This window comes from Marmota flaviventris, chromosome 15, assembly GCF_047511675.1.
Source record: "Marmota flaviventris isolate mMarFla1 chromosome 15, mMarFla1.hap1, whole genome shotgun sequence".
NCBI classification, from domain to species: Eukaryota; Metazoa; Chordata; class Mammalia; order Rodentia; family Sciuridae; genus Marmota; species Marmota flaviventris.
This window is the reverse complement of record NC_092512.1, coordinates 3,596,344-3,621,895: the sequence shown is the minus strand read 5'-3', so window position 1 is coordinate 3,621,895 and position 25,552 is coordinate 3,596,344. Positions and strand designations below refer to the sequence as shown.

Here is a 25,552-nt window from a genome sequence, read left to right as displayed (position 1 = left end):
GGCAACACAGCAAAGGTTGAGGGTGGAACGCAGGTGGGGAGGACCAGGAGGGGGTCCCCCCATGGACCTCCTCCCAACCACGAAGGTGGCCGAGCAGTTCCCAGGGACGCACGACTGCAAGCAAGTCTCGGAGAGCTACGCTGGGCCTGGGAGCACGTCAGGATGGCAAGCCTGGACCCCGCACAGTCAACAGTCTGCTCTCCTGCCTGCTGCTCATTCTGCCCTGCGCCCTGATCCTCCAGTCACCCTGCAGCCAGGGGACGCTGCTGGTGTTACGAGCAGGAGGAGTGCAGACGCTGGAATCTGTGCTGGTCTTGGGTAACCTTCAAAATGAGCACGTCAAATCTCACATCCCGTCAGCTAAGCTCAGTTTGTGTGCAAATCAGTGCTCTGTTCATGGATTCAAACATTTCCTGAGTACCAGGCATAAAGACACAAGAATGACAAAACGCCAAAAGAAAGAATGCAAAATGCAAAAAAAGAATGACTCACAACAAGCTCATCTCTAGCAAAATGGAAAAAAAAAATATGTCACAGATTGTATGTGTCAAATATTAAGTAAAAATTTGTATTTTAATGATAAATTGGTATTTTTAACCCAAAAGACCAACTAGTTGGCAGTGCGTACCATGTTCTCAACGCGGAGTTCGAATGGCATTGGGTTGTACACCATCAGCTGAACCTCACACACGTCTCCTTGAACCCACTGGAAATCTACAGAGCACAAAAGAATCCACGTTAGTCAGCACCTCTGCACCTTCTCACGGTATCAGGTGATTCGCCTGGCAACACACTTGTCCGGCAAAGCAGTGGACCTCACGATCACAGTGAGAGAGCAATTCACAGCTGGCTGTGACACCAGCTCTCTGAAACACAGTCAAGCCTGTCATCACCGCCACTTTAATGCAACGTGTAGGACTTTTCCCGCGGCATTCTGCAGGCCGCACTGGTGCACAGCTGAACTCCATGACCGCCCTGTGCCCCTGAGACTGAGAGGGAAGAGGGTGGTTTCCCCTCCTCTTAACTCCCAGGCCCACGCAGTGCAGAGGCAATGACCCTACCCCAAGGCCCAGCACATGTGCCCTGTGCAGCCCCTCCCTGGAGGACAGGTCCACACTAGGTAATGTCCTGTAACAGCACTGAGGGGTTGTGCAGGTGTAACTCAGATCCCCGTCAGTCACCTCTGAGATGACCGAATGGGAGACTTTCCCAGACAGGCTGATCCAACCAGCTGAGTCCCTAATGGAGATGAGATCCTCCTTGCCAGGGTGTATGTAGGGTGGCCTCTAGAAGTGGACAGCAGTCCCAGTTGACAACCACCTTGAGATAATAAAAGAGGACCAACCTGAGGAACCTGGGAAACAAACCATGTAGTGAGAAAAGTGCTGACATTGTTCTGAGCCATAGGTAAGCTTCAGAAATTTGTCACAAAGCTATTGAAAACCAGTAGAGCTCCCATCCCCATCTCCATTGCCCCTCCACCCCTGAGGCTCGGCATCAGGCAGCCAAGGGAGTTCAGGACCAAGGGGCATGCTGGCAAGTGTCAGGTGGGAGGCCACCTCCTTACTCTGTGACCTGCCTCGTGACGTGGTGTCAAGGCCACAGCAGTACAAGGCGGGCACTCACAAGCCAAACGGGTAGCGAGCTCGCCTAGGAAGCCCACTGCTGACAAGGGCAGCCACAGTGATGCGGCCAGGACTGGGAAGTCAAAGCAATATCTAGCCCAGGCACAGGGGGCTCAAGCCAGTGAAGGGTTTTTCTAGAGCAGAGGTAGGGTTCACTGACCAGAATTCACCAACTTTCATGGAGCTTTCACCTCCCATTTTCAAGATACAGCTTTTGACCCACTTTGGACCAGGGACCCTGCACAGAGATTAAGACCAGCCCCCCAAATCTGTGACACCTGGCCAGATCGGGCATCTGCAACTGCATGAACCAATGACAAGGCCACCAGGGAGTTAGCTCACAAACACTGCTGGAGCTGTGCACACACCTGAGCTCTGGACAGCACAGAGAACGACCACACTCTGCTTGGTCAGTGAAGCACATTATCCTCATTCTACAAAACGGAAAACTCCTGACTGCTGAACTATCTGCCCACCTATGGCTGTGATAAATACAAGGGCTGCAGTCCAAATTCAAGACCTTCTGGCTCTAAACCCAAACACTTTCCCTCACGATACACCCCTCAATGGCTACAGACACTCAGGCCATGTCTCTCCTTCACCACACCTGCCCTGACCCACCTGCACAAGCCTACGACCCCCGGTGAAGCTTCAGTATGGGGTTCACCCTCCCTCCTTGCACACACGACCAACCAGAGCACAGCCCAGCCCCTAATGGAGATGAGTCCCTAATGGAGATGAGATCCTCCTTGCCAGGGTGTATGTAGGGTGGCCTCTAGAAGTGGACAGCAGTCCCAGTTGACAACCACCTTGTCAACTGGGTGACAAGTACCCCAGCCTGCTGGCGTCTGCAGGGAGCTAGCAACCTGCCTGCTCCTCCCTGCAGATGAGAAAGCCACTGCTTTTTTAAATAAGTCACTTTGCCTGTGGCTAAGGGATTGTTTTCTCTGCAGTCAAAAAATAATCATTTTTTAAAATCATGCTCTGAGATACTAGAAGGAATCATTTACATTTATGTGATAAGTTGCTTTTGTCTGAAAGAAGGTGGTCCAACCTCCCATGTGTCAAAGCACAAGCCCCTTCCTCATACTTTGTCACAGATAGATCAGGAGGGCACAGGAAGTAGTAGCTACTAAACACCCTCTGCCAGCCCTCCCTGCTCCATGTTGGCACACCAGGACCAGCAGCACCCGGCAGTTCTACTGTTGACAAGCTCATCTCTGTCCGCCATACCGTGTGGACCTGCTTGGCAGGAAGAGTTCCCAATCATCACGGCATCTGGATACCCCGCACCACACACAGCTGCTCCTGAAGACCCTCTGAGTGGGCGCCAGGACTTCCAGTACTTGTCTCACTGGATCTCGGAACAACTCTCGAGTCAACTCCTAACTCCTAACGTCCTCATTCTGTAGACAGCACAACTGCAGACCAGGAAGCACCACCACAGTCCAAGGTCACACGATGGGAAGCGAGAGCTGGGGGCCAGGGTGCGTCAGGGCCACCTGGCAGCCCCAGCTGACCAGGGACAACATGGCATCTGGGCAGCTGCCAACCTCACCAAAAACCCTGGCATTCCAATCACAAATGACAGGTGACCCTCACCGCAGCACTGCAGAGTGGAATTAGAAGGTGGCCACACTGGCCATGTTGCAGATACAAAGACCAATAAATAACCCCTTGGCGGAGTGGGAAATGGCCGCAAGAGTCTCCCTGGAGAAGCTCTCTATTTCTTGCATCTACATGCCCTGCTGTAATGGTAACATCCCCAGTAGCTACACAGACTCGGGTACAGAATTAGGAATTCAGATTAAAGATGGGTGATTCTTCAAGCCTCCAGGCAGGTACTCTCTGGTCAGGCTATTGCCCAAAAGATATTAGAAGCTATAGAATACAAATTAATTTTTCCTATGGATATTCAACAAATAATGTGCATTTTTTGCTGAATAGCAAAAAATGTTTTTCTGATAGCTCAGAAAAACACTCTTATATCAACCATAAATTCATCCTCCAACCAAGTGAGCAGGTGCTTATTGGTCCTATGAGGAGCCACCTCATAGTGGGAAAACTCCCTGGGCATCAAGTCATGGGATGGAGACTGGGCTCTGCCACCTACTGGCTCTCTGGCCCAGGGCAGGTAATTTGCATCCAGTCTAAACCTCCCCACCTGTACACAGGTAGAGAGCAGCACTGGCTGCATCAGCACCAAGCAGCTGTGAGAATCTGAGGGTCCAGTCTGCTCCAGCCTCTTACACAAACACAAGGATTTTCATAATACGAAGCCTCAACAATTCCTAGAATGGAAGAGGAAAAATAAAGGGACTGGGCTGGCCTCAGGGACCTGCAATCCAGCAGATAGTGGCACCAGGCCCATGTTTGCAGGCCCCGTATGTGCTGTATGCTTGGCTCTTGTTGTATACAAATTCTTAATACTTTCTCAATAAAGGGCCTATGTTTTTGTTCTGCACTGGACCCCATGAACGTACTGCTGCCCTGGGGGATGTCTCACCCCACACAACTCTAAGTCACCTCCCGAGTTTTCCTCTGAATGAAAGAAGTGAGGCTCTCCTTAAAAGTTCTTTAGGGGAAAAAGCATACTGAGGACCAAGAAAACAGGCAGAGAGTCCCGGAAGGCCAGAAGAAGAGTCCGACAACTGTATAGGTCCACACAGGAGGGACGAGTCACAGAGCCAGCAAGACGCCCCACTACGGCAGGGCTCCACTCCTCTGCCTCCAAGGAGGTGGCGGAAGTAGCTCCCAGAGGCCGTGCAGGGACACCCCACCTCTCTCCTCTCCCTGGGATGCATACTGGACGGGGTCTGAGGCACACCACCTGCCCAGGATGCTGCCCATTGGGCTCTTCAGCTTCCGGTTACCTGCACATGTTTTTTGGAGCAGAGAAGCAGAGGTAGGGGTTGAGAGGCTGGCACAGTCTTTCAAAATCAAAGACTCAAGATGGAATTTCCAGAATGCGTGTGCACACACACACACATGGCACGCACATGGCGCACACACATGGTACACACATGACACACACCAAGGGAAAGCTGCCAACAAGTGGGGTCATGTCTTCAGAAACCCTCCCATGCTGGCACCGGCTGCGCTCTTCAAGGCATTGCCCCTCGACTCTCCCTTCACTTTCCTCTGGCTTCAACAGGGAACGCTGGCATGGGCTGAGCCAGGGCACTCCTCTTCACGGTGGCCCAGCGTCTGCAGGGATCCTGCTCCCAGGGAATGGCACTCGCTGCTCGCCTGAGTTCAGCAATAGGTAACCAGGTGCTGGCAGAGGGCTGCCAGGGCCACAGCTCTCAAGAACCTCCATCCACACTGCCTCACCCTTCAGCACCCTGTCCTGTGTCCCGCCTGCACGAACTGAATGGGAGGAGCTGTCCAGGGCAGGGACTTTGTGACACAGCTTCTCATCTCACATCCCCACAAGCTCTTCCTAAGTCCAAAGTGCCTCTGTGCCCTCACCTACCAACCATCATAGCCTAGCCGCACCAGCACCCACCTTGGCCTCCAGCAGGACAAAATCACCCAACACATAGCCTGCTCCATAAAAAAGTGGACTAGCTCATATAATTCACGAAGTACTGCCGTGGTTTGGACACGGGTGGCAGGGGTCCAAGGGTTCGTGGGTAAAACTTGACCTCCACTATAAAGTATTAAGGGAATGGAAACTGAATCCAGTGCTGGCGTTTCAAGGCTGGGCCTTCAGGAGGTGACTAGGCTCAGATAAGGTCAGGAGGGTGGTCCCATGGTTGCATCCTAGTCACTTTGTCAGAGAGACAGAGTCCAGAAGAGATGCATATCATGTGCTCACTGACTCTCTGTAATGACCTGGGTCTTTCTGGTTTCTAGAACTTCCACAAAATCACCTTTAATAAAATAGATTTTCAAATATTGGATCTATGAGCACACAGATAAGCCAGCCTTAAAGTGGGCACAGACGTGACCAGGCCCACATGCATGGATGCACACACATGTGTACACAGAGAAGCCCACCCTAAAATGTACATACACATGCACACATGCACACACAGGTGAGCCAGTCTGAAATTCTGCCCTAAAATTCCAGAAATCCACTAAAAACCAAGAGCCGGGCACAGTGAGAAGGTGGGAACAAAAGATCCTACCTATCTTCTTGCTCCGTTCCTCTCCACGGTTGTGTGCAATGATTGGTGAATAGATGAAGGGGCTCTTGGTCGACACGCTCTGGCCCAGCAAGCTCTTCATCTTCTGGGGCCGAAGGCTGGTAGGAAGGCTCAGCAGCTTCACACACCTGTCGTTTCAAACACAGCACAAATGCATCATGGCCTCGGTGGCTTGGTTTCAGGACAGACCTTACACAGGACAGACCTTACCACAGGAAAGAAAACCAAGGCCCACTAGTGGAAGGGAGGGCACTCATGCCAGCAGGACAGGCAGCTGGACTCTGCTCAGGGCTGCCCCACTGTGCCTGGGCTTAAGCACAGTTCACAATGAGAAGGGCCAGGCTGCAGCCCCCACCCCTGCTCTCCAGCTGCACACCTCTGGACACGGCCTTGCCTTCTCCAAAGTGGGTTCCTGTCTATAGGATGCAGATGGGGCCAGCACCTCACACGTGGAACTAGGGTGAGGACTGGAAAGCTCTCTTCTCTCACGTCTCCCTCTCCTGACAGCCAGCCCAGAACAAGTAGGAGAGAGCCTGGTCTGCAGACTAAAAGCACCCCTGCTTTGTCCACATGAGGAACTGCTCACGCCTGCAGAGGTAAGTGTCCCACCCCAAGAGCCCAGCATCTACTGAGGTCTTACCAGTAGTGTGCACATTCACAGGCACTATCATAGGAACAATCTCAATTAAACATCACAACCATTTTTGTGGCTTCAGTACTGACTCTGTCTCCACATTACCAACTGGGAAACTGACCAAGGGAGGTGACCTCCGCTGCTCAAGACACCATGCCTGGAATTGATGAGGACGAGAGACACTGCATATAAACCTCCTTTATGAACAGTAAGGCAAGATGGTAGTTAAGATCTGGAACATTCCTAGGCCTGAGAATGAAAGGACAAGGGGTAGACTTGGGGGCACTGGGAGGTCTGGTGAGGACACTTACTGACTGAGGTGGTGGCATGCCCTCCCCACCCCGCCTCCCCACCTCTCTGCAGGAAGGTGAAGCCACCTGTGCAGCCCGGGCTGTGGGCTGAGCAGAAGCCACAGCCGGATGTAGCATTCTGAAGCCATGCGCCAGCCCCAGCGCTCTCCTGCCACGTGGCAGTCCTGGAGGCCAAGTGTTAAGACGATGGAGACCAAGGCAGCACGGCCTAGGTCACTGAGCAACCCACGAGGTCAAATGCCTAGACGACAGCGTGACTCACACCAGCCTGTGTGAGTGGACAGTTTTGTGCAGTCAGTCAGTGAGGCGTTGGAGTCAGCTTTCCTGCCTCAGCAGAGCCTGACCTCTGGCTAATAGACACCACCTTACAGGGTCCAGAGATAACCCCCTCTCTCAGCTGGAAGGCCTCAGACACCTAAAGCAACTGAGCTACACCCCCAGCTCTTCTTATTTTTTATTTTGAAACAGGGACTCATTAAGTTACCCAGGCTGGTCTCAAACTCACAATCCTCCTGCCTCAGCCCCCAGAGTTGCTGGGATGATAGGCATGTACCACCCTAATCAGCTCTTAGCCTCTTTTGAATAAATGCCTAGACTGCTTCCCCAGATGGTAAAATTAACCTAAAAAGTTTAAGTTTAAATGCACCCAAGCAACTCAAAACTCACTCTGGCTGCTTGGCTGGATCTTTATTAATTTAAATGCCTTCATTAACTCCAGAGCTCTTTTCCAGGTTGTGGGAAATCAATGTTCATCAAAAAAACAATTGATGAGTCCCCAGTCCCCCTCATTTCCATTCCTCAATTAAAGACTCATTGGTTAACTGAAAATGAAACCTAAACTCAATTCCAATTTCTTCTTTAATAATCCACAACATAAGAGGAAAAAAAACTATGAGAGGGCAAATGAACTTTTCCATAAAAAGAAGCAATAAACATATTAAACAGTCTCCAAAAAAATCCACAACAAAATACTCTGGAACACAAAAAATGTTCCTCTTGACTCTCGTATACACACTTCCTCTCTTTGTGGAGACTCCTATAAGGAATAAACTAAGACCACTTGGGACCTTAACTGTCTGCCAGCTGCTGTAACTGGCAACAGACCTGGCAGCCTCTTGGTAGCTGAGGTCACACTTGACCACTGCTGAGCCCACAACAGTCAGCTGAGGCCAGGCCCACTTTGAGTTCTCAAGGCACATTTGATGAAGTGAATTTGGGAATAGAATTAAATAGTGCTGTATTTTGGCTTATTTTCCTTATTAATCTGCATCATAATTACACAAAAACACTTTGGGGTGAGCCTAGTTCATGTTTCCAGGCCTTGGAGGGCAGGTGAGCTCTTCCTATAACTTGCTAAGATGGTTTTATTGTCAAAAACTAAGGAAGACCTCAACAGAAAAGAAAATGGCTCCAAATATCTATTGTTAAAAAAAAAAAAACAAACAAAGAAAAATCACAGTTTGGGACATCTCCGACAGTAAATTAGCTTGTATCTAACAATTTTAGACATTTTTAACCAATTTATTCTGTAATGCAAGCAGGAGCTATAGCCCTCAAACACTCTCCCTGCATCTATAGGAGGAACTTGCGATGCCTGTCTTGAATTTTTCAAATTAAACTGGCAAAGCCCACCTTCCTGGACACTGGACTTGGAGACACTGGTTTAATACATTCCAACCGTCCCAGACCTGTTTCTAAGGGAAGACCTCGCCCCACCCACAGCTTCCGCCAGGCCTCTCTATGGTGGAGTTAGACAACCCCACCTGCAGCCCCAGTCCTTAACAGTCCCCACGGCTTACGGGAGGCCTGCTGGGCACCAGCACTGAGAGGCACCCCGTCAGTGACCTGCCCTCTTCTGACGCCTCAGAGTAAGGCTCCGAACTCTGCTGCCCAACTCCTGCCAAAGGCTCACCCATGGGTAGCACATTCCTGGAGGAAGGCCTGCTGCGGCCCATGCGCCCGCTGCTCTGCATGTTCCACCATGTGGCTGAGCAAGCCAGATGCCTGAGGACCACGTCCCTCATCCTCTGGGCGAACTGCACATCCTCAGTGTGAAGGGTCCACGTCTGCTCACGAGGGACAGAGGACCTCATAACCAACCAGTTTTCCTTCTTGCTGGTAATATCGAATCACACCTTTTCCCATTTCTGGCCATCGCTTTCTGGTTTTAGATAATATGAACTTCCAAAAATAAGTAAAGCTACCTTTCAGCATTCCTGGGAGACCTCTGAACCTCATCCAGTTAATTTAATCTAAATGTACAAAGATGGAATAACTCAGAGGGAAGAGTGGAGAGACCTCTAAAGCAAGGCAAAGCTCCCCAGGCTCCCACAGGAAACCACGCCCGTGGAGAGGAGAGCTCTGCGGCTCAGGAGCACCTTGAAAGCATTCAGCGCTCGCCTGTGGGAGGAAGGGAAGGAGGGACCCTCAGTCCCAGTTAGGGCAGAGGAAACGGGGCTCCGAGAAGGGCACAGGATTACTGCGCACGCAGGACCTAGACGCGGACTGTGAAATGAACGGCGCATCTCTCCTGTTACAGAAAGGGATGTGCTGATGTCAGGTACAAAGGGACGCCCGACACCACGAGGCTGCCGCACTCTCCCTGAACCTTCAGCACGCAGCGCCCCTCCCAAGTCACCACAGGGAAACAGAAAAGGACATGCAGGGTCCAGCCTGTTCACAGAAGAGCCACAGCACCCCTGTGGAGGAAAAGGACCCTGCTTTGGCAAGGAAAAGAGAAGTGTGAGGCTGAGGGACCATGGGACAAGAACATCACACTCATTCCAATTCTTTCTATTTCCAAATGGCAAAGACTCAGGAGGACAGCCCAAAAATAAACCTGGAACACCCAGGAACGTGGGCATTCTCTCCGGTGAAAAATGCATCTGGGATAAAACAGACCTATCTGCAGGAACATGTGGCCAGCCCTCTGGGTCAGAAGAGCCAGGTCCAGGGAGGACGAGGGCAGCCCGTAGCCAGGCTCACGCCCAGCTCCCAGAGACTTCTGTCAGGGTTCCCCAGGGAGGCAGCTGCCACTCAGCACCATGTCTCTGTGGCTCCAGGTCACCATGCGGAGGCCAAGCCTGCACTTCCTGTCCAGGGCAGCACGGTGGGGAGGGGACTTGGGCACCGCCCACTCAGCCCTCACTGCTCTGCTCCCCTCCTCCTGGGCCCCAGTTCTTGGGCTTTACTTTAGGATACCACAGGTACTCTCCCGGCAGTCCGAGTCCCAATGAGAGGCAATGGGAAACAAGGGGACCCAGACTCCTTCATGGATGTCCCCAAAGGCTACCTCTCTCTTTTCTTGGACACTATAGGAAGAGGATGCAAGGTCTAGAACTGCTGCTGCCACTCTGATGCCTCCTGGGGCTGAAAACGAATGCCCCACACAGGGCAGGGGCTCAGCCAAGGGAGGGAACCCAAGTCCCCGGGCGGCGTGAGTACTGGCTTCTGCCTGCCTCATTCCCCTGGGCTTTTCGGGTACACATGCCCTAAATCCTCTCTGCCTACATGGTCTAAGCCAGGTTTTCTACTGATTGCTACAAAAGAACTTGAATGGATACTTCTGCCTGCTCAGTGGGCATGCTCCATGGCATGGCCGGAGCCAGAGAAGACAAAGAGCTCTTCCCAGTGCTCTTGAAAGAAAGATGGGGCACCAACAGAGACAGGTGATGAAGTTCCCTGAGTGCTGGCCAGAAGACACAGCAGGTACTGGGGCAGAGACGCCTGCTGGCTCAGCAAGTGCTATCCTGTCCCCCCTCCTCGGCCACCTGTGCTGCACAGTGAGAAGACCCGCATGCAGACTTTGTCACCTTCTAGAGACATACTGCTACTCAGTGAGACTGGGGCAGGAACCCACTAACAAAAGAGAGACATCCCTGAACCTGCCGCCTCCCCCTTCCTCCTGCCCTGGACGCACATGTGCTATCTAGAGCAGCTGAAGTCATCTGGTAATCAGGAGGTGAAGGCAGAGTCATGGAGAGGCCACTTGTTCCCAGGTTCCTTCCTCATAAATAAGAAAAATAACCTCCTCTTGGACTCCGAGCCATGACTGCGTTTAAAGCTCTTCTCAGCTGAAGCAACACCTAACTTATACAGAAGGCACAGTCATTGCTACCTGAGCACCATCAGAAAAACCTCACAGAAGACGTAATGCTTGAGCTTAATCTCAAAAGACAAAGCACCACCAGGCAGAGTGAGAGAAGAAGCCATGCTCCGGGCCCATCACACACCTGACCTTTTCTACGGATCTCTACAAGGGAGCAGGGAATGGTCGGACCAAGTGAACAAGGGGCTCACGATCAAGGCCAGAGGCAGGGTGACCCCAGAGGCCCCCAAAGGCACTGAAACCAGGAGAAGGCAGTGCGCAGGCTGCAGCTGCGGCTTTCCTGACTTCCCAGCGCTCCCTCCCACAACAGGGCAGCCGTGCTCCCTGGGCAGAAGGTCTGTGCCCTGCACTGCTGCACCACGGCTCAAACACTGGCTCTCCCTGGTCCTTCATGGGTCCTGGCACAGATGACGCTACATGAACCTGTCACCAGGACAACCAAACTGACTTACCCAGCTAAAGGTCTCTGAAAATCGTAAAGACAGGCTTACACTGACAGGGGGTAGCATACTGAGAAAGCAGTCTATGGGCCACTTCAGGTGGCAAAATGGCACAAGAAGGCCAGCAGACCCAGCTGCTGGCAGGAGAGCTCTCCACCAGGGCTGGAAGACCCTGGTAGCCAAGGAAGGGGACTAGAGCAGACTCACCCACTGGCATTTGCCTAAATATAACTACTACTCTTCTGCCTGGTTTTTAAACAGCTCAGGGAGGAAATGTTAACATGACAGTATTTTTAGACAAGGTAGTGTTTGAAATGTGGGTATAGCAGTGTCCCCAGAAGAAACAAAGGTCCACTGGGTCTTTGTGTGCACATATAACATATTCCACGCTGCATGAACGTCACTCAAATGGAACAAAGCCTAGCGGCCCTGCAAGAGACCTTCAGGCCCACTCTACAGATGAGGGAGATGAGGCTGCTGGGGAACACACCCCAACTGTGCAGCTGCCTTGGTGCCCAGCCCTGTGTCCTCTGGGCCTCTACAGGACAAGCTCCTCTCTTGCCTGGTTCCAAACCCTACCAGGACCAATCTTCCCCAGTTTCACTGACAAAGAGGCCTGGGTGCTAGAACACTGAGATCAGCATCAGAAGCCCAGAATGTTCTAGGAAGTTCAGAATGTCCTATTATGCAAGGCTTTATGAATTGAAAAAAGATCTAAGTCATAATGCAGATAAAAAATTATTAAGAAAGGCTTTTCTAGCCTTTTATTTTTTTAAAATGAATCATGACCTTAATCCCAAATCAAACACATACCACTTTAAGTCTTGCTCATAGGAAAGCCCAAAAGGGACCCTCTCCTTTCCTGTCCACATCAAGGAGGAGGAAGCAGCATGGTCACAGAGTGGGGCTCCCTGCCTGGGGCTGCACACGTGGCACTATGAGGCCCTCTGACATGGAGATGGCATCCAGAGTACAGTGTCACCACAGCCCAGCCTGACTGATTTTAGTTCTCAATGGGGGAGGAGGGGGATATTCAAACTGAAACCCAGAGAGACCAGGGGCTTTGGTCACTAGGCAGGAGGCCTGTGAGTCAGCTCAGCCCCCCCACCCCACTGCAGGGCAAAGCCAAGGGGACCCAGGGAAGAGCAGCAAGCAGCACTTCCAAGGGGCTCAGTGCCTTCCTCCTGAGGAGCCCTGTGCCATGGCACTTCCACTCCTCTGTTTCCAAAATCTCACAGCCCACAGAGAGACAATGGCACAGGAAGGGGACCCCAGAAAGGGGACCCCAGGACAGCACACAGTGACAGTGAGCAGTGGTGGACTTCAAATCACAGCAGCAGCAGGACAGGGCCCCAAAACCTGGAGAATAGAGCCTAAAGTTGGCAAAGGCACCAGGGCAGGAGAAGGCCACCCACTGTTGTCAGCAGGACGCAGGCCAAGAACAGAGATGCCGGGAAGCAGGAGAGGCACACAACAGGCCGGTTTCCATCACAGTCCAGTGGTCACAGTGCAGCCAGGGACACAGGAGACCTGTGTGCAGGCAGCTCAGCCATCTGACAGGCAGGGGGCCACAGCAATCACATGATGCCACTGGATTTTCTCATGTAAGACACCCACTCTCCCAAGACTGCCAGCACCAATCACCAGGTGATAAACTAGATCTGCAGCCAGCAAACACGGAGATCCCCTCACGATCTCCACGCACAACCAGACCCGGGAAGGATCGGGCACAAGGCATGCCCTGCTGCCTGGGCCCAGGGCCGGCTCACCTGACGATGGGCAGCTTGGTGAAGGGCACCGGGGGCAAGGTGAGGCCATCGGGGAGAGTGATGGGCTCCATGGTGCCAGGGCACTTGGATGTGTAGCTCTCCAGGCTTTGAGTCACGTCTTTTTTCTCTGAAGATGAAATATAAACAAGATAAAGGTTCATTAGACAAAAGCAAAACTGGGGGCTTTCATTTCTTTTATTTGTTGCAATACACACCAGTCCAAGGAGTCCAATCTTCCAGCAGAAATAAGGGATGGTGACCACCAGAGACGAGCACTAAGCAGACCCTTCATCTGACCTACATACATCATCCTGGGCAGCTGCTCCTTGCAGGACTCATGCTGCTGTCCAGGAGAACAAGTCCTTACCAAACTCCAGGAAAGTCAGGCAGGCCCGCAGAGTCAGCACATCTCAGCAATTATCAGGTAACAAGGACAATGCCAGGACCCATCCCCAGAGAGTCCACAGTCTATTTAGAAGACAGACTCTTAGGCAAATAATCACAGATTGACATTTTTATGCCAACAGAGCAATTGTAGTTAAGACTGTTCTTCTGCCTCAGCCCATACTTTTCTCTAGGAGAGAAGAAGAGCAAGTATGAACAGTGACAACAATATCTGCTCACTGTCCAGGCAATACTCTGGACACATGCTCAGACTCTGCAACATCTCCAGCACTGTGAGGCTGAGAGCCCTCCACATGATGACTTGGGACAGCAGCCAAGCAAAGGGTATAGCTTGTCTGAGATCATGAACTTGGCCCTAAGTCTGTGCTCTTCTCACTGCAATATCATAAAGAATTAAGAAAAGGTCAAGTATAGTGGTGCATGCCTATAGACCCAGTGACTCAGGAGGCTGAGGCAGGAGGATCACAAGTTGGAGGCCAGCTGGGCAACTTAGCAAGACCCTGTCTCAAAATAGTAAATAAAAAGGGCTGGGGGTGTGAGTTAGTGGTAGAGCACCTCTGAGTTCAATCCCTGGTACAACAAAAACAATAAAAATTAAGAAAATAAAGACTGGACGATGGGTTTGGATATGGGGGTTCATGCCCGCTGCCATTGTGGAAGAGAAGGACGGGGACTAGAAGAGAATGGAGGCAGAGGGCACCATCGGAACAGTGACGTGGGGCCCAGGTTTGAGTGAGTGACAGCCTTCCCTGCCCTGTCCACTGGAGGGGAAGCACTGAGCCTTTCTGAGACTCGGTCCCCTGCAGAAAGAGCAGTGCCCTTAGAAGGAAGCACCCAGGGCCAACTGAGAGACTGCACCCAGGAACAGTGAGCTGCAGACAAGAGCACTGGATCAGCTGAAATGGTGACCGCTGTTGTCTGCGTCACTAGCATCCGGCTGCATGTAGGGACAGGCTAGCCAGCAGGCAAAGAGGCAGAAGGCTGTGCGGTAAGCCCAAGGGCTCCACCAGGGCTGGGAGCCACAGTGAGGGTTAAGGTGGGAACTCCCAGACCTCAGCACAGACGGACAGGAAAGCCTCTTCCGCAGAGATTTTCTGTCCAGGTGGTTTTCTCCAGGAAGCAGGAGGCGGGAAAGGAAGCAGAATTACTTTTGAATACAACGCAGTAGTGCTCATCCACACATGAAAGAAATTCTTCAAATAATCAAATCATTTTCGATTTCTAGATGATAGATGGCCCCAAAGGCTCCCGCTGATACTTTGCAAATCATCTAATGTGCCTAATGGTGGGCAGAGCACTTGTGGTTCCGGTATCTTTATCAGGCTGCATTATCCAGCTCCACGCACATGCTGAGGGACGCTGCCAAAATGCAGAAGGAAGTAAATGGACAGAGGAAGCCCAGTGCTACCCAGGAAGTCAGCCCTGCACAGGGCCTGAGAAGGGACAGGGACCTGGCTAGAGGGGAGCAGGCAGCAAGGGTGAGGCTCAGCATGCGGCCTAGCCAGCAGGGAACTTGGTGCTTCTGCTCACTTGTGTCTTCCTCCAACGGAGGCCCCTGGGTGGGCTCAAGAGTCTAACCTTCCCCATGGGTGCAGCAGGGCACACGGCTCCAGCCGCCTGGTGATGCCCTGCCAAGCACATTTTGTTTCACCCACTGCTGTGCTCAGAGTGCATCATCCAAATTCACATATTAGGAACCGCATCCCCGTGGAACAGTGTCTGGGTGGGGTCTCGAGGAAGCATTTAAGGCCTGTGGACTTCACCCTTGGAAACAGACCCGTGCCATTTGAAAGGGTTCGCTGGGGAGGAGTTTGACCCTTCTGTCTTCTACCACCTGAGAACAGAGTATTCGAGGAACCAGCAGATGCCAGTGCCTTGATCTTGAACTTCCAGACTCCAGAACTGTGAGAAAAACATGCTTTATAAAATACTCGGTCTACAGTGCTCATTACAGCAACATGACCAGATACTAGCCATCTGCTGGGGTAGAGAAGGGAGAAGCCCCTGCCTCGAGAACAGAGGAGGTCAGGGTCAGGGCCAACTCTCACAACAATCTTCAGTGAAGTGTCCACTCTTCCTGGCTGTCACTGCTCTTCCATTCAGAGGCCGATCCAATCCCCAGAAGCCAGGACTGCCTTTCGAGGCCTCCTCAGGACAGAGGGGTGCTTCTTGGCTTCCTTTTCCATACGACTCTGGGTCTCTGTGGTCATTTCTGTGAGGTTTCCAGATTGAGGTGCTGGTGTGTGACCACCAGCATGGCCTGTTCACCTTCAAGTCCCACTGGCCTTTCTCCTGTTGCAAGCATCAGCTAAAATGTCGCTGCCCAGATCAACTTCTTCACTGGGGAAACCCGAAGGTGGCTCTCCATTTTTCTCATTTCTCTGTACTTATTACTCAGGATTTGTCTTGAAAAAAGAAGGTTCCTTCATCAACCATTTGTTTATCCTAAAACACAGACGATACCAGCAGGAGGCCAGCAAGTGGTGGAGGCCTTGCCGTGGTTCCGGGTGGAGAACAGTGCCTGTGCAGCCAGGGATGGCCAGTGAGTTGTGCCTTGCTCAGTCCCACCACCAATAGTTAGTTGCTGGCACATTTGTTTTTTATATAAATATATATTTTTTTTTAGTTGTCAATGGACCGCTTTACTTTTTTTATAGTTGTAATTGTGTAATTGTGCTGTATAGTTGTAATTTATTGTTGTAATTTCTTATTTACTTGTAGTTGTAATTGGACACAATACCTTTATTTATTTATTTATTTTTATGTGGTCTTAAGGATTGAACCCAGGGCCTCGCACGCACTAGGTGAGCACTCTACTGCTGAGCCCAGTCCTAGCGCCACAGTTTTATTGGTCGTTGTAGTTGCACATGCACGGGGCTTGTGGCTATATATGTGTGCAGTACATACTGTAACAATGTAGATTTGGCTATTAGCACCCCCAGCACCTCCCCGGCCTCCTGCCTTCAGTCCCTCGAGCACTTCCCTCCACTGATCTCCCTCTGGTTTTCCTGAGACCCTCCCACCTTCCCACCTTTCCTTTCCGTTTGCCTCTTTAGCTTCCACTTACTTGTAAGAGAAAACACAGCCTTTGAGCTCCTGAGTTTGCCTCATTTCACTTAACATAACTGTCTGAATAAAACTCCATTGTGTAATATGTGTACCACATTTTCTCTACCCATTCATCCATTAATGGACACGTGGGCTGGTTCCACACGCTGGCTCTTGGGTGACTGTGCTGTTACAAACATGGGCTTGCGTGTACCACTGTAGTAAGATGACTTCAGTTCTTCAGGGTAGATACCGAGGAGTGGGACAGCTGGGTCGTTCCACTCCTAGTCTTTTGAGCAGCCTCCATACTGATTTCCACAGTGGTTGTACTAATTTACAGTCCCACCAACAGTGTAAAAGTGTTCCTTTTCCTCCACATCCTCTCCAGCCATTCTGACTGGTGTGTGAGATAAAATCTCGGTGTAATTGTGATTGGCATTTCCCTGATTGCTAATGATGTTGAACATTTTTTCATATATTTGTTGGCCAATTGTGTTTATTCTTCTAAGAAACATCTGTTTAATTTATTTTCCCATTTATTAATTGTGTCACATTCTTTTTGATGTTCTAAGTGTCCCTCTTTGGCCAGTGGGAGTCTGTTCAGGTTGGCTCCCGGGTCCTATGGTTAAGGCCCCAGTGCTCTCTGACATCTCTCCTTCATTCCAGCCACAGACCCAGGATCCAACCACTTGTCCAAGAAGCCCTGATTCCCTCCCATGGAAAGCAGTGTTCAGAGAACAGAACCCAGAAGCCAGGTGCAAGTTACTGGATTCCCACTGTGTCTCTAGGCCTTCAAGTGCTGACAGGAGAAGTGATTTTTACTTTAAATTTTTTTAAATTTTGAGGACTAACCATGAAGCATTTTGTATTGCCAGCACCTTCAAGGGAAGAGTGTCTTGTCATTACTCATATTCTCTGGGCCAAATACTCACTTCTGTGTGCCAAATACTATACAAAGTTATTCTGCAAGGTATCCTGGTATAAAAGAGGACCTCAATATTTTCTGATTCAAAATTGATACATAATACCTTCCCACAAAATTCCTGCCAGGGGAGGGGAAAGGCATTATTATTACCTTGAAAGATAATAAAAATTAACTAAGGGGAACTCTTTGAAATTTGATTATAGAATGGCATTGAACACTACCAAAAAATTTGTAATTTTAAACATAATATTAACATCGTGATTCTATAAGAAAATGTTCATTTTTCAGAAATGCATACTAAAGTAAGAAGATATGAAATAACATTCTTTAAAATAATCCAGCAAGTTAAAAAAAAAAACGTGAAGTAAATATATGCAATGCTCAAGGACCACTGAACCTGGGTAGCTGGTACATAGGAAATTTTTTCATTATTCTTTACACCATTTTATTTCACACTGCTTCCTGGAAATATTGTTTTAGGGGCCTGAGGAAATGAGATGATCTTCTCAAGGGCACAAAGAGGAAGAGAGTTGAGGGGGTCTTCCTTCCCAACAAATGAGGCCTGACCACGGGTACCACTGTCACCACTGCACCAGTAAAAGAGCACCAAGTCCTGGGGCTGCTAACATCTGTCCACACTCTCAGCTGGAGTGAAACTTTGATAAACCTTAACATTCTCAAAGCACAGGATTTAGTCAGTGGGAGGCGATGGTTCCTTAATTTATTTCACTAAAAATCAATAAACCTCATTTCATTTTGATCAGAGTGTCCAACAATGATTTCATTCAAATTAGAGCACCTAATGCCTCTGAGAGCTATTTATTTCCATGCCAGAAATTAAAGAATTCACACAGACAAAAGACCATTTTTAATGAAAAATAGTTGTCACCTAATACATACTGTTCTTTGTGGAAGCAGAAAATATGGTCAGCTAACTTCTGACCGTAAACAATATGCAAGCCATTTGGCATTTCAAGAGTTGACACTGTCGTGAAAACCAGTGCACCATGATTTCACAGTTTATTCTTGTTTCTTCTAAGTAATAATCTGAGACAACCATGTTTGTGTTAAGTCAGTCACAGTGTCCCCAACAGGTAGAGAATAGAAAAAGGAGAAAGCAGTACATCTTTTTTCTAAACCTGAGAGAAAATAAAAACTAAGGACAAAGAAAAGATAAGTATACAGAGGAAAAAGTCCAGATATGTCTTGATGCAATCTGAAGTTGTATTTTCAAAATCAATTCTGGCACTTTCACTTACAGAAATGGAAACCATAGTTAAAATCTGAATTGCTTTTATAAGAGCACTATTGCCAGGCACAGTTGCACATGCCTGTAATCCCAGCAGCTCAGGAAACTGAGGCAGGAGGATACTGAGTTCAAAGCCAGCCTCGGCAACTTAGCAAGGCCCTAAGCAACTCAACAAGATCCTTTCTCTAAATAAAATTCCAAAACAGGCTGGGGATGTGACTCAGTGGTTACATGCCCCTGAGTTCAATCCTTGGTGGGGGGGGGGGGGGGGGGAACTATACTGATCTTCCAATATCATGGTGTTGGTGGGTGTGTGAGAAGAGGGAACCCTGATGTTCCACAGAACGGAATACTGGGAAAGCATTATGGAAAACAGGATGGGGGTCCCAGAGAAATGAGAAATATATCATCCCTCCGCCAGGCACACACCCCAGGAGGGAAGCTCACCCCCTTATAAGGACACCTGCGTCCATGTTCCCTGCACTGTTTACAGTTCTCTGCATGTCAGCTGGCAGGACACATGGGAAGGAGAGCGTGGCAGGTGTGAGGGGTTCATGTGGCGTACAACATGAGGGCACACTGCCAGGACTGCGTTGTGTCAGGGACTTCTCCCAAATAAGCACACTTCAGCTGCTCTTGTCACGAGGAAGTCAACGTGTGAGTGACAGATATGTAAATCTGCTTCACCATAGTGACTATTTCACCATCTATACATATCCACAGAATCACATGTGAGCCTCAAATACACACAATAAATTTTTTTAAAAAATAAACAAATGAAGGAATAGAAAGATTCACAATTTTTCTGAAGTTAGAGGTTTTAATGCCTTCATTAAAATAATTAAAAGAATGAATAGAAAACAATCAATAAAGACGTAGAAGATTCGACAAACATTCGAACCTCTCCCCCTAACTGACATTTATGCAACACTATACCATCACCTGCAGAATTTAAATCCTCCTCAAGCACTCATGAGAAACTCACCAGGACAGACAGAGTACATGTTCCACCAGAAAATGAATCTCAATGCCTGTACGAGACTACGTCCCCCAACGATGACGACACTAAAACAGAAATCAACCCCAGCAGCGGATCCACAAGCCCTCTCAACACCTAGAAGTTAAGCAACACACGTGTCCAAATTAAAACAAAGTGGAACTGCTACAGCAGATCCCAATGGTCATGGAAAGACACTTGTGACCTGCCCCTGAAGCAGGGCTTGAGGAAATTCACAGCTTCAGTGTTTCTGTTAGGAAAAAGGCCAAAAGCAACTGCTTGTCTCCATTGTAAACACTAGAAAAAAAACACAAAATATACCCAAAGTAAATAAAAAGGAAATAAAAATAAAACAGAAAACAATAAAGAAAATCAACACCCAAAGTTGGTTCTTTGAAAACGATTCATAAAACTGAGACACGCCAGGAGAGAAACACAAACATGCCAGTCAGGGACAGAGGACAGAGGGAACAAGGGAAATCACACAAAAAAAGGACTGTGGCCCTGAGTCTGTCAATCCCCCAGGAAAGCCCCTCTGCCAGATGGCATGGTCAGGCTACCCCGGGAGAGGAGAACCCTGATGCCTCCACAGACTCTTCCAGAAAAGAGAGGAGGGACGACCTCCCCACTCATGGCCCTGAGCCCACGGCCAGACAGAGACCCTGCACACACAGTCTCACAGAACCGGAGTCAAACATCAGCACTCAGGACCAACAAGGAGGAGCCCCAGGAGGCAGCCCAAGCCTGTAGCCGCCCCCAGAGCACTGCACAGTCAGCGCAAGCTCAGCCTCACAAAACCACACAGCCCAACGCAGAACCATCAGGAAAGCTGGAGATGGGGAAATTCGTGGGAAAGCAAATGCACAGGCTCAGAGCTAAGAAGGCATTCACTCAGCCACTGGCTGAGACACCCGTCTCTGCACAGGTGGCAAGGTCCTAGGGACCCAGAGGTGCCAGGCATGAGCCGGGGACCACATCCACATCAAGAAGCACTCCTAAGCTCCCATGCTGCGGAACTGAGAAAGAGACGAAATGAGGTCAGCAGAACAGCAGTGGAGCAGGAAGGGGAGCCCAGGTCAGGCAGAGGTGCAGAGGTCAGGAGAGCTGATCCAAGACTCTGGTTTAGACAGGCCGCCTTGGAAGCAAGCCCAGAGGATGAAGACCCACCAGACACGGATCACAAGGGAGCCTCCTAAGCACCAGGAAAAGCAGCAGAGGTGGTGGTCCCCAAAGGAAACGCACACCCCGGGACAGCACCCTGGGAAACACATAGGCAGACAGAGAAGAGAGCACCAGTGGAAACTTCTGAAAAGAATCCTGGAGGTCTGGGATGGGACTCAGGCGGACGACAAGCTTTTCTGGAAAGGGAGATAGGTGTGAACATGACAGAACCGTCAGTCAAGACCCCTGGGAGCCCAATAGTCTTTGGTGGTCCTCTGAAGAAACTTGAGCAGCAAGTTGAGAACTGGGCAGGGGGCAAGAAAGTGGCAGTCAGTCCCCTAGGTGGTGAGGGACATTTTAAGCACACACAGCAGGGGCCATGCCTGCACAGTCTGACTTGGCGGTTTACCCACTAGCCCCACTGCAGGCACAAGAAGAGGGGAATTTTTTAAAACCCTCTCCAAGGTCACATTATGATGGGACAAGGCTGGGTTTTTCCAGACTTTTCAAATCTAATATTCTTCCCACCACACAGAGCGTCACTGGCCCACTTTACAGAGGGGCAACTTGAGGCTTATACCTGAAGTAACAAATGGCTAAATTATTTCCAAAATCAGAGCTCTGAGCTCAAATTTCTTGCTTTTCTCATTTGTCACACTGCCAACCCAGAGTGCCCGATGTAAAAGGAAAACACAGATATCCCAAAATAGTCAATCAGGCACGTGCAGTACCCTAACGTCTCACACGGGAAAAGCATCCAGGTGGCCCAACAGTCACCTTCAAAGGATGGAAAAGTCACCTGCCACCACTAGTGACATGACAGACAAGGAGACATCTAAGACCTGCCAAAAAACAAGAAAACAAGCCTCTTCCTTGTCCACTGATGGGCAAACTGCAGTGAGCCACACGAATCACCCCGGGATACCCTCCACATGTGCTCATGCACTTCACAGAGTGATGAGCCATCACTCAAGTGTACCACGAGGTATGGAATTTCCCTGTGTTCCTTCTAAGTTTTTAAATTCTTTCTCCCAAAATGAAAAACAATTATGTTAAGCCATCAACTTACCCCATAATTACCCATTTAAAGCACTACCTAAAAAAATTTCAAACATCTCTAAAGGTCTTAGTATAATATCTAAAAGAGGAAATCACCTTCAGAATAAAGACTTAACCAGATAGCTGGGCCATAAGGTGGTTCCACCTCTAGTCTCTGGAGGAACCTCCACGCTGGTCTCCACAGTGGGTGTATCAACAGCACAGGAGCACCCCTTCTTCCCACTCTGTGGACTTTTGCAAAGAACTAAAATCAGCTTACTACGGTGACATAAGCATACCAATGCTCAAAGCAGAACAACTCACAATACTCAAGTTGTGGAACAGCCCAGGTGCCCATCCACAGAGGAATGAGTGATGACAATGTGGTATGTAGCCCCAACAGAGCTCCACTCAGCCCTAAGAAAGAGGTAAATCCCATCACCTGCTGGTAAAGGAATGGGACTAGAGGACTTCCTCCTGAGTGAGATGAGCCAGACTCAGAAAGTCAAGAGGGTGCTCTCACAGTGGGAGCTGGAGGAGAGAACCAGAGGTAAGGGTGTGCTCTCACAGTGGGAGCTGGAGGAGAGAACCAGAGGTGAGGGTGTGCTCTCACAGTGGGAGCTGGAGGGGAGATCAAGAGGTGAGGGTGTGCTCTCACAGTGGGAGCTGGAGGGGAGAACAAGAGGTGAGGGTGCTCACAGTGGGAGCTGGAGAGGAGAACAAGATGGTGGTTTAGGGAAACTGTGATCATCAAGAATAGCATTTATAAAAAGTCTTCTGTAAGACAGAAAATGTCTACTATGCCTTGGAAATGCAAGGTGCATAATTACAATAATCAAGAAAGTTCAATTTTTTTAAAAAATTAATTCAGTTTGAAAAAATAATACAAAAGAAATACACTAAGATGTTAGTGCCTATGTGGGATTATGCCTAATCTTTCTCATCTGCTGATGCTTCCCAAGACTTCTATATGAAACATGCCTTATTTGTATAATAAAATTATTTTAAAAACATAAAACTGAATTTTCAAAAAGTTTTATAAAGAAAAATCAGGGTTTGGATCCCTTGACAGATGAACAGTTTGCAAACATCTCCCCCATTCCACAGGGGGCCTCTTCACTGATTTCCCTTGCTGTACAGAAGGGTTCTAGTTTGATACCGTCTCATGTGTCGTTTCTATCATTGCCTGTGCTTTTATAATCTTATCCAAACACTTCCTCACCCAGACCAATGTCTTCTGTGTCTTCCAGTGGCTTTAGGGTGTGGGGCTTCACATGGAAGTGCATGACCCACTGCATCGACCCTGCGTGGCCAGGGCTGGAGGTCTGGCCTCACCCTGCTACATGTGGACACCCAGGTTTCCGAGCACCATTTATTGAAGAGAGTGTGTGGCCCAGATGTGTGTTATTGGTGCCTTTGTGGAAAATCATTGACTGCGTGAGGGTTGTGCATAAGCGCTCTGTGTGCGAAGAACATAGTATTACAATGCGCTGATGGAGTGAGGAACCTCCAAGCTCTCCCCGTGTTCCCAGAGGAGAGGGTTAATGGCAGGCAGTTCACAGCCACCCCTGGTATCACACAGGTGTCCCTGGCAGGCTCAGGAGCAGCTGCTACGTTAGCAGCTGATGTCCTGTGTGGGTACGCCGTGTACCAGGCACCATGCCAAGCACTTGGCACATGTGCTCTCATTAAATCACACCAAAACCTACCAGTGTGCCACTGCTGTGCCCATCCTGCAGGCCAAAACGCTGAAGCGTGGAGAAACCTGCTCCTGGTTCGGGGCTTGTCACCTCCCCACTACTCTCCCTCGTAATGGGCTCAGCCAAACAGTCTCCTACTTCATTCAACAGTCACTTAGAAAATTAATGTTGCCCATCCATTCACCTTTTAGGAGGAAGAGACCCTCATCAAGCCACTCACCAGCAGGTGAAGAGGGCGAGGACAAGGACTGCAACCCTACAACAGGAACAGCATGGAGACTGCGTGATGAGCTGCAAGAAGAAAATGCCCCCCACAGAACACGTCCATTCTGCAGATGGAGACGGTATGAAATCAGGCTGTCAGAGAGGCTGCATCCATTCGTGAACAGCTTTGAGATGGACCTGAGACTACTGGACAGACAAGGGGGAGTCACTCCGGATCTTGAGGAACAGAATGTGATTAAGTTTCTGTGCTAAAATGGTTATTCTGGCTTCAGATTGCAAGAAGCAAAGCCAGGGAACATCAAGGCCTTCAGATGCTAAGAGACTACTGCAATGCCCAGAGCCACAGAGGCCAACAGTACGAACCCCAGGCCATCACCAGGACAGGTAGAAGAGAAATCCCATGTGAGAGAAACGTGAGCCTCGGGGTGGACATCCCAACCAGCCAACAGACACAAGGTAAGCATGGCGATTTGAGGGTGACTCTAAAGGTTTTGAGCTTCCAAACCAGGAAAATGGTGTCACCCTTAACTCAAACAGGAAAGATGGGAAGAAAAGATGATGAAGTCAACTGAGGACACAGTGTTGTCCTGCGAGAAGACAAGCCCAGTCTTCATCTGGAAAATGAAGCAATAAAAGTCCTAACTATGTAAAATCATAAACAAATTTGTTAAAATATTTTTTTTTATAGACCAAGCTTCACTCTTAAATTTCCACCTTAAACCTTCAAAGAATTTTTTTAAGTCAAGCCTTCATTTACCTTCTTCGTAATTTCTGGTTTATAGTAACCTTTTTTATGACAAATTGCTATCTTTGATGATATATGACTGACTTCATGATTTTTCTGAAATGAAAACTCCTCTTCCAGCTTCTTGGTTTTCTTCCCCGAGGTGAAGTGTGAGAGAAACACTTCGTCACACTCTGAAGTCCTGGGTGCTCAGCATTCAAGGAGCAAGCCTCCCTGATTCTATGATGTGACCATCACAGGTGCAGTGCTGTGTGGCTCTGTTCAACAGATCCCTCCACCATTTCCAGAGGCAGCTGCAGGGGAAGCAGCCTCTGGCTCCGGCCTCCTCTGCAGCTAGTGAGAGAGCTGGTGTGGAGCTAGGAGACGGGAAAGGCAAGGCCGAACCGAGAACCTCTGGGAACCCTGAGGAAACACACCACTTCTTTCATGTCCTGCCCTCTCAGGCCCAGAAACACAGAGAAATGAGAGACCGAGGTCCACCTCATCAAGATGGAGACCCACACGGCACAGCCTCACTCAGCCAAGTCCCCGTCCACTGTGACACTGATGAATGGAAAACTTTTAATGCATTTCTTTGGGCTGAGTAGCAAAGTAACAAGCTGGCGGCGAAAAGAAGGAGTAGCTGAATAAATTAAACCTGACATTTTCTATCTCATCCAATTTTTGTCTTTCAAACAAATAACAACCACATCTAAGTTGAGATAAAACCTCCTCGGTACAGGGACAAACTCGGGGTGTGGCATCTGATGCCCACGGACACAGCCATGGTGATTCTCACCCCTAGGCAACGAGACCCCGTGTTCGCTGGGCCTGCCAGAGATGATGAGGGCCAGGAAGAGCCCAGGCTCCAGGGCAGGGCGGCAGAGTGCCATGCCCTTCCTCAGGGCAGTACCAAGGGGGCCAGGGCACCTAGCTTAGCTCCTCCTGTAACACAGTCCCCGCGGTCGCTGGCTTGGCTGGCAACAGTGAGGCCTGAAGTCATGGCACACAGAAAGGCATCAGCACTGGGGCAGCATTTGGG

At 49.6% G+C, this 25,552-nt stretch overlaps 1 protein-coding gene across 1 annotated transcript in view; it reads right to left on the bottom strand.

The window, feature by feature from the left end:
• The window catches only part of Trappc9 (trafficking protein particle complex subunit 9), a 501,861-nt gene that overhangs the window by 398,750 nt on the left and 77,559 nt on the right, over positions 1 to 25,552 (bottom strand). The window contains exons 10-12 of the mRNA XM_071602098.1: positions 13,039 to 13,165; positions 5,759 to 5,904; positions 629 to 714 (exon numbers count right to left, since the gene is read on the bottom strand). Coding sequence (XP_071458199.1) covers positions 629 to 714; positions 5,759 to 5,904; positions 13,039 to 13,165 — 359 coding nt within the window. The remainder of the gene's footprint in view (positions 1 to 628; positions 715 to 5,758; positions 5,905 to 13,038; positions 13,166 to 25,552) is intronic.